Source organism: Arvicola amphibius, chromosome 10, assembly GCF_903992535.2.
Source record: "Arvicola amphibius chromosome 10, mArvAmp1.2, whole genome shotgun sequence".
NCBI lineage: Eukaryota > Metazoa > Chordata > Mammalia > Rodentia > Cricetidae > Arvicola > Arvicola amphibius.
The window spans coordinates 56,459,830-56,469,410 of NC_052056.1; the positions used below are offsets into that span (position 1 = coordinate 56,459,830).

Below are 9,581 nucleotides of genomic sequence, written 5' to 3' on the forward strand. Positions count from 1 at the left end.
TTTTTCATTTTTTTCAAGAGAGGGTTTCTATGTATGTATTCTGGCTGTTCTGGAACTAGCTTTGTAGACCAGGTTGGCCTTGAAATCACAGAGATCTGGCTGCCTCAGCCTCCAGAGTGCTGGGATTAAGGTGTACGACATCACACCTGGCCAGGAAATTTTACAACAGCTTTTTTGTTTGCTTGTTTGTTTTTCGAGACAGAGTTTCTCTGTGTTGCCCTGGCTGTCCTGGAATTTGCTCTGGAGACCAGGCTGACTTTGAACTCACAGAGATCTGCCTGCTTTTGCCTCCTGAGAACTGGAATCAAAGACCACCACTGCCCAACTAAAATAGTTTATTTAATTAGATTTTTAAGATTTATTCATCTTATTTTATGTATCTGAATATTTCAAATGTATGTACATGTGCCATGTGTCACAGTGTTACCCTGGAGGTCATTAGACAGAGCTAGAGTCCCTGGAACTGGAATTACAGATGATTGTGAGCCTCCAAGTGGATGCTGGGAATTGAACTCCGGTCTTCTGGAAGAGCAGCCAGTGCTCTTAACTGCTAAGCCATCTCTCCAGCCCCTTAAAATAGCATTTCTTAAAAGGCAAAAAAGAAAGAAAACAGAAAAAAGAAAACTAGCTTTGTATGTGTGTATGTGACTTGTTGCAATTCTGTCATAGTTCCTGAGTGCTGGTATTATAAGCTCTTGGGCATATTTAAATAAGTGGTTAATTATTTTTAGTTTATTTATTTATTTTTGGTTTTTCGAGACAGGTTTTCTCTGTATCTTTGGGGCCTGTCCCGAACTCGCTCTGTAGACCAGGCTGGCCTCGAACTCACAGGGATCCACTTGTCTCTTAATCTTTAACTCTTTAATTCTCCTGAGTACTTGGATTAAAGGCATGCGCCAACACTTCCCGGCTAGTTTTAGTTTTTGACACAGTAGTAGTAGTAGTAGTAGTAGTAGTAGTAGTAGTAGTAGTAGTAGTAGTAGATGTAGTCTGGGCTCTGTCTTGCTATGCAGACCAACCTGCGAGGGGGCCTCCCAAACAGCTGGGATTAAAAACCTTGCGCCACCGTGTCAGGCTAAAACTACTACATTTTTTTTTTCTGAGTTGGTGTTTTATTTTTAAAGGGACTTTTTTTTTTTTTTTTTTTTTTTAATTTTATATACGAGTGCTCTATCTGCATGTACACCTGCATACCAGAAGAGGGCATAGATCCCTAGGAATTGAACTCAGGACCTCCGGAAGAGCTGCCAATGCTCTTAACGTCTGAGTCAGCCATCTCTCCAGACCCCGAAGATCGAGATTTAACTCAAGGTTTCGGATGCCACTCGCGCTATCTCTGGACCATATTGTCAGCTACTATGATTTAATTTTATTTCAAAGGCAAAGGCATAGTGTGACCTTCAGGCTTTACCTGGGAGATACTCGTCTGCCGTCTTCATGAGAAGTGAAAAGACACGTGTAACACGCTTGTCTTTTGTCCAAGCTCCCTGCAAAAGGCTGGCTCTAGATACTAGAACACTTGCCTGCGGGGAATGGAACGGCACAGAACCAAAGCCAAGTCTATCTTTTTGACGGCCACCTCCTCGGGCCCAACAGAACCTTTGGAGGTCAGTAACTGTCAGTAATTTCGGTGGAAAGCTGTTGCTAGGAAACCCAGACCCGGCTCCAGGAAGTGACATCATCGCAGGGCGCCGGGGCTAAGGAAGTAAATTTAGGGAGGAGATTCTCTTCCCCTGCCCTATAAGGGGTTTTCCCATGATTCTTTCTTTCTCTTCGCCATCTTTCCTCCAGCCGGGCGGCAGCTCTCATCATGAAGTAAGCGATCTCCGTTTATCTCAATCCGCCTCCATCCTGCGGCAGAGCGCCCGGGGATGGCTTTTCTTTACGGTGCACACCCTAACGGGATTTGGGTTTTCCTTCCAGGGTCGAGCTGTGCAGTTTCAGCGGGTACAAGATCTACCCCGGACACGGGCGGCGCTACGCCAGGACCGACGGGAAGGTAAAAAGCCGGCTGGGCCGATGGAGTGAAAGGCTGGTCGGCTGGCCTGGGTAGCACCCGGCGGGCCACGTGTAGGGTGGGAAACCTGAGTGAATACAGATGGGGTGTGAACCAGGCGGGAAGCGCGCGGTCTGTGTAACTAATAGCCATGGGAAAGAGAAATGGCCAGGACTCGGAGCTGGGCTGCGCGTCTTTTTGAGTCTGAAAGGACCAAAAGCCAGATTTTCTCAAAATTTGACGCCATCCGATCCTTGGCGACGAGTATATGTTCCCCCAGCTCTTGAGAAAAAATGAAATGTAGAGACCTTGATGCCACCCTGTTACCTGTCACTTGTGCCCCAGCCAAGATGAAAAAAAAACTAGACAAAAATGTGAGGATTTTTCAATTTCAACGTCTTATACTTTGTATAAAAGGAGTGACTAATTCATTGATTTTTTTTTTAACCTCAGGTTTTCCAGTTTCTTAATGCAAAATGCGAGTCCGCATTCCTGTCCAAAAGGAATCCCCGGCAGATAAACTGGACTGTCCTGTACAGAAGGAAACACAAAAAAGGACAGTCGGTAAGTGGCTTACAGCTTGCTAGCCTTTTAAAATTGCGCTGTCAGATTTTGCCATGTTAAGTCTTGATTAAATAAGACTTAAAATTGAAAGCATCAAATATGTGACAGAAATCACAAAACTAGATGTCACCTTCTACATCATAGTTTTAGGGCCTTCTGTTGAAAGGATTCCCTTTGCAAGTTTCACTGTAGAGGCCCTTAGGATGTATGGTATTGGCAGTGGGTAGAGGTGTGGTGGGTAGTTCAACAGCTTAGGTAGTCAGGAGGCTTGACTAGTTACTAGCTGTGTTATAGTAAATAAATCGTGACATACATTACGTGGGACGGTGGACCGCTCTTAGAATCCCAGTGTTTCCGGGTGGAAGCAAAAGTTTCAAGGGCAACCTAAGCAAACCTTGTTTCCCAAAGCAGAATGCAGTTAGTGGAAGGATTCATTTCTAGTTTCATTTACTAGATCTTTGGGTGTCCCAATGGGCATCTTCGAAGTGTTGGTGAGGGTGTAGAGAAACGTGAATCTTAGTATCCTGCTCAAGTGGAATGACAGCTGCCTTGACAAACCTTTGCTTTAACTCAAAAAATGTTAATTTTGTTTTTTGAGACCGTTTTTTTTTTTTTTTTTTTTTCTGGAACTCTGTTGACCAGGCTGACAAAAAGTTAAATTTAAAAAATTCTAATTCTAATAACTGGCAGTTACATTCTAGGTATCGAAAGAAAATATTCCAAATTTGGTATTGAGCTATTGGAAAGCTGAGGCAGGAGAATTGACTTTGAGGCCAGTCAAGGCTGCAAACTAAAACTCCTATCTCCAAAAAAGATGTGGGTGCTATAGGCTGAATGCTTGAAGCTAGAAAGTTTGCTATTGTGGGGGTTCTTTGTTTTTTGTTTGTTTGAGACAGGGCTTCTGTCTTCCCCTGGCTGTCCTGAAACTTGTTGTGCCTTGCTTCCTGAGACCTGTGATTAAAGGCGAGTGCCGCTACTGCTTGCTTTAGGGTTCTTAAAAGATAGTTGGGTGATGGAAATAGTTTTAGTTCTCTTGTAGCCTGAACGTGTTCTTGCTTCATTCCTTCCTCCCTTCTCTTTTTCTTTTTTTAAAAAAAAAAAAGATTCCCAGACCTGTAATTTGTTGGCAAACCCTCACATGAACTTAGCAGTGAATTTTCCCATTTGTGGGAAATTTGCAGTGGTTGCTCAATGCCCCCCTATATTGGGTGGGTAGGGGGCAAGTTTTTTGGTTAGGAATATTCAGCCATAGATATATATAATATGCAGTGGGATATTTAACCTTTTAAAGAGTGGAGAACAGCCAGCTTTGAAGAAACACGAAGGTAGTCTGAGGAAATAGGCTAAGTTCCCAAACTTCCTTTATAACTAAGTTTTTTGTTACTTTTATGAATTATAAGTCTGTTTTTTGATGGTCTTAGGTAGGCTAGATTAAATGTTGAGTTGGGCTAGGAAAAAGGATAATTCCATGGTTTCACTTTAATGAGGTGCCTAGAATAGGCAGACTAATAAAGAATGAAATGTAAGGAGAGAGTAATGGAATGGAGAATTGTTTTAAGGATTTTGGATAAGAAATGAAACAAATTTTGACTTTTCCTACTGTAAGATTAAATCTTTGAAAAGAAATTATTTTTTATTTTATTTTTTGCTTTTTCAAGACAGGGTTTCCCTGTGAAGCTCTGGCTGTCCTGGAACTCACTATGTAGTCCAGGCTGGCCTCAAACTTGAGAGATTAAAAGCTTGTGCCACCACTTTCTGGGCTACACAATGAGAACTTGTTTTTCATAATAGCTATGGTATATGATACAGATTTCTAGTATAGAATCTACAGCAGACATTGGGGTCCTGATACTAAAGCTTGGTGGGCTTGGTGGGTTTTTTAGTATTCACTTCCTAAGCCCTTTTTATAGGTAGACTTAAGTCTGTAAACAGTCTTGTTAAAATATTTTATTTATTTTTGGTTTGAGACAGGGTTTTTTTTGTTTGCTTTTTTGTTTTTCAAGACAGGGTTTCTCTGCAGCTTTAGAACCTGTCCTGGCGCTAGCTCTTGTAGACCAGGCTGGTCTCGAACTCACAGAGATCCACCTGCCTCTGCCTCCCGAGTGCTGGGATTAAAGTTGAGACAGGGTTTTGCTGTAGTTTTGGAGCCTGTCCTGGAACTAGCTCTTGTAGACCAGGCTAGCCTCGAACTCACAGAGATCCACCTGCCTCTGCCACCCAAGTGCTGGGATTAAAGGTATGCGCCACCACTGCCTGGCTTTAAAATCATTTTTATAATAGCCTTTATAGACTTATTTTTATATGTGTGGATGCTTGTTTGCATGCGTGTACATGCACCACGTGTCTGCTGGGTGCTGTAGAAGTCAAGAGGCAATGTCAGAGCCATGGCACTGGAATTACAGGTGGTTGTGAACCACCATATAGTGCTGGAAACTGAAGCTGGGTCTACTGCCAGAGCAACCAGTGTTCTTACCTGATGAGCCATCTCTAGCCCCTACAATCATTTTAAAAGTGCCATCTGACTCCTGAAGAATTCTTCCTGAGAATTGAATAATTTTTTTGTCCTTTTTCAGTAGCAAAAGAGAACATGATTTGTGATACAAGGTTAAAACAATGTTTATTTCGTGTAATTGGCATGAATTAATTTGAGTATAAAATTTAAGAGCTCTTTGACCAAGAGGCCAGGCATAGTGTGGTACATACCTAATCACAGCACCAAGATATAGCAGGACTACACAGAGAAATCTGTCTCAAACACACACACACACACATATATATATATATATACACACACACACACAGAAAGAAAAGTTCTTTGACTTTAAATTACATTTCCAAAAGTTATTAAGGTTGATTAACCAGTCTTTGCTTTGTAGGAAGAAATTCAAAAGAAAAGAACCCGCCGCGCAGTCAAATTCCAGCGGGCCATCACTGGTGCATCCCTTGCTGATATAATGGCCAAGAGGAATCAGAAACCAGAAGTTAGGAAAGCCCAGCGAGAGCAGGCAATCAGGTGAGGAATGCTCCACTCTTGACACTGCAGCTATTGGGTGACCAGATGGTTTTTCTACTGTGGGAACCTAGTTTCATGGGACTGTTAGTTTCAGAAGCATGATGCAGGCCTATACTCTATAATTTGTTAAGAATCAGTATGCACAATTTCTTATGTTAAGCAGACTTGGGTAATGGAATTTATTGGCAACTCCTGAGGTCTGCTTTTTGTTGGGTTCTTTGCCAAGCTCTTTAGTGAAGCCCCACTAGCCTCGGGTTTAAGGTCTTCCTGTTTTGTCCTCAAAGGTACAATTGAGCTGGCTCTGGATAATGGATTTCATTCATAAATAATGGGGAAAGAATATATGATAATGAGCCTACTTGTCCAAAACTCTAGCTCCTTACCAGTAAGTTGTGTCCTTAAAGAGTAAAGTCCTTGCTTAATGTTGCTTATGACACTCATTACAGGGCTGCCAAGGAAGCAAAAAAGGCTAAGCAGGCATCCAAGAAGACCGCAATGGCTGCTGCCAAGGTAACTGGGGTCTTCTTGGGTTTCTTACAATAGGAAACATCATCTTTAATACAAGGGTTATGACAGGTGCAAGTTTCTATTGGAAATGGTTGTGGCTAATTTCCAAGTCAGTGGTTATATCTCAGGTTTCTAGTGAATCTTAATTTTAGGTGCCTTAAAAAAGGGAAAATAAGCCGGGTGTGGTGGCGCACGCCTTTAATCCTAGCACTCGGGAGGCAGAGGCAGGCGGATCTCTGAGTTCAAGGCCAGCCTGGTCTACAAGAGCTAGTTCCAGGACAAGCTCTAGAAACTACTGGGAAACCCTGTCTCAAAAAACCAAAATATAAAAAAAAAAAAAAAAAGGGAAAATAAGATGATTTTTGTTTTGTTTTGTTTTTGGTGGGTTTCTGTTTTTTGAGATGTGTTGCTATAACTGAGGCTGGCTTGAACAAGACTTGTCTCTATTTAAGGATAGTCCTGCTGCCTAGATGGATTATGGGTATGGTCCCTTGTACCCAGCTTGACTTTTGTGTTTTGAAGTAATTTGAATAACTACAACAGTACAGTGATTTTACCCAGCTTTTTCTAGTGGTTAAAAAAATGTAAAGCCAGAAAGTTAACAGTTTTTTATTCTTGAGTGGGCAAGATGGCTCTTCCAGCAAACACACTTGCTGCCAACCCTAATTTAGCCCTGGGAACACAAGGTGAAAGGAAAGAACCAACACTGAGTTGTACTGACTTGCACACGTGTCATGCAAGACCCTGAGCCCTCAAGCATAATAAAAGTGTTTAAAAAATGATCATTCTAGGTCAACAAGATGACTCAGCAGGTAAAGTGGGGACCCTATGGTAGTAGGAGAGCTAATTTTCCAAGTGTGTGAGCTCTACATGTGTTGTGCTGCGGTGTGTCCCACCCAAGAGAAATTAAGTGCATCATACTTAAATGACTGTAGTAAGTAGTGTGAGACTCAAGTCCTAGCACTTGTGAAGAGTGGAGATAGGAACAGTTCAAAGCCAGCCTGAAGATCCTTCAAAAATAACCCAAACTTTGTTACAATTCAGCGCCACACACTACATTGGATCATCTTACTGCCCAATCTGTAGTATTATCACATGGTGGAAAGGAACTTTAAATACGGATTGCTGTGAGTTGGTAATGATGCAGTTAAATTACTAAAACAGTGAAGGGTATGTAAAGAATCTTGACCACAAGGACAAAGTGACAAATTCCCATGAATAATGCCCTGTTGTCTTTTTACAGGCCCCAACAAAAGCAGCACCTAAACAAAAGATTGTGAAGCCTGTGAAGGTCTCTGCTCCCCGAGTTGGTGGAAAACGCTAACTTGGAAGATCGAGTTTTGAATAAAGTCCATTTCAAACTCTAGGTGGTGTTGGACTTTCTTTTCCCTTTCATAAAACACGGTGTATGGGGGGAGGGTGTCTTAGCCACAGACTGTATGTTTAGGTTGCCTGAGTTCCTGATGTTCAATCTCCAGCTAAAAATGTTTATTTTTTTTACTAGTCATGCTCTGTTGCACACTTTTAAACTCAGGAGGCAGGGACAAGTGGATCTCTGAGTTCCAGGACAGCCAGAGCTATATAATGAGACTGTCTGGAAAACTTTAAAAATGTTTTTTATCTCAGCAATAATGCCTAATATAACAGTTGAAGAGACGGCAAACAAAATGATATGGGTGTGAGCTGTGTCTGGAGCACAGCTATGATCCCAGCATGTGGGAAGACATAAAAACAGTTCAAGGCCAGCCGCCATGAAACCTGTGTATTTTGTTTTTTCGAGACAGGGTTTCTCTGTCCTGGAACCTGCTTGTGGATAGGCTGACCTCTAACTCCAAAGATCCACCTTCCTTTGCCTCCTAATTCCTAGGATTAAAGGCATGTACCATCATCAACCTGGCTCCATGAAACTTCCTAACTCACTATCCCCCCCCACAATGTAGGGTTTCCTTGCAGTGCTAGGGATCAAACCCAGTCAATTGCATATGGGGAAGCATTAAAGGCATATTTAACTTTACAAAGCTTTCAGTCAGTCCTAGGATGTTGGCAGTACTTTGTTAATCTAGATTGGTAAAATTCACTACCCTTTGTTCGTTAAAGAATTATATTGGGTTTGCCTTTTATTGACTAGTGCTTCAGCTATTCTTGGCTCTAAGGAATTTAAAATTATTAATCTGTTCTGTGATGAGCAGTGAAAACTGCCGTTTTTAGTTTGAAGACTGATGGAAGCTCCAGATTGTCTTATTGCCAGGACTATATATAGCAGTGTAGCAGTGCACCACCAGTACATCCAGCTGTTATGTTGAGATGTCTGGCTCTGGCTGTCCTAGGTTTCCAGTTCACCTACTACCTCTTGGGTGCTGGGATTTAAAGTCAGGTGTCACCGCGCCCACCTGTGTTCTTTTGAGAAAGGTTGACAGACCTATTGCCTACTCTGGCCTCCAGCTCAGAATTTTCCTACTGGAGTATTTAAATTACAGTTCGATGCTATGTTTAGCTTTTGATTTTTTGGTTTTGGAAACTTTTTGTACTTCTGGTAATCTTGGAACTCTAGACTAGGCTGGCCTCAACTGCGTAGACACGCCTACTTCTGCCTCCCAAGTGTTAGCATTAAAGGTATGTGCCATCAGCACCCAGCTCAGTATTGCTTAAGTATGGAATATTGTACTTGTTTCTTGAAGTAATAAAGCTGTATCAAATTTTAAATTTTCTTAGAAGTTTAAGGTCACCTTGGCTATGCAATGAATGAGTCAAGCCTGGAGTACATGAGACCCTGTCAACTGACACCTTTCCAACTGAGCCCCCAAATTTGTCAGCCTGCTAACATAGGTGTGCACAAAAGCAAAGCAGATGCAGTCTTTAATTTTGGCATTCAAAGAGTCTGAGGTAGGATTGTTAAGGGTTGGGGACTAGCCTAGTACAATGATCTTTCCCCTAAAAATCCATTAATTGGTGTAAAAAAATAGTCTTATCATGTGGAATGCAGATCCTTGCAAGGACATAAGAACAGGACAATCTCTTAAGACAGTTGACTTATGGCACAGGTAGCCCACAAAGAGCTAGAATAAGCACAAGGTTAAATAAAGCCTGACGAAGAAAATTGGATCAACAAAAGAAAGTACTAATAACATTTCCTGTTACCTCCAGATACTTACTAATGACTTCAAAAAGAAAATTGGGTTATTTTCTTAGTTGGACTTAACTACCTCATTTTCCCTGTATTCTCAAGGTTTTATTAAAAAATCTTGCTAATATTTTTAAAGTAGTATTAGAATCGTGAGGTCACATCCAGTACAGATCAAAATCCTTACATGGGTTTGGATATGTGCATTACTCTTAGGGGCTAGGGAAGGTGCTCTTCATTTCCATTATGGTAGGAGAAACCCTAATCCCTTCCTCCTGAGGGCACAACCATCTGCTTTTTCTTCACCGACAGTAGCCTAAAACCCTCCAAGATCTCTATGCTTCAATCCGAAAAACATTAATGGTACTTTCAGCCAAAGC

At 41.7% G+C, this 9,581-nt stretch overlaps 1 protein-coding gene across 1 annotated transcript; it reads left to right on the forward strand.

The window, feature by feature from the left end:
- Window positions 1-1,730: 1,730 nt before the first annotated feature.
- On the forward strand, window positions 1,731-7,446 carry Rpl24 (ribosomal protein L24). Its single transcript, XM_038344787.1, has 6 exons — window positions 1,731-1,815; window positions 1,924-1,999; window positions 2,450-2,560; window positions 5,437-5,573; window positions 6,020-6,083; window positions 7,324-7,446. Exons 1-6 carry the CDS (start codon window positions 1,811-1,813, stop codon window positions 7,402-7,404), a joined length of 474 nt encoding a protein of 157 aa, XP_038200715.1. The 5' UTR covers window positions 1,731-1,810; the 3' UTR covers window positions 7,405-7,446.
- Window positions 7,447-9,581: the final 2,135 nt, after the last annotated feature.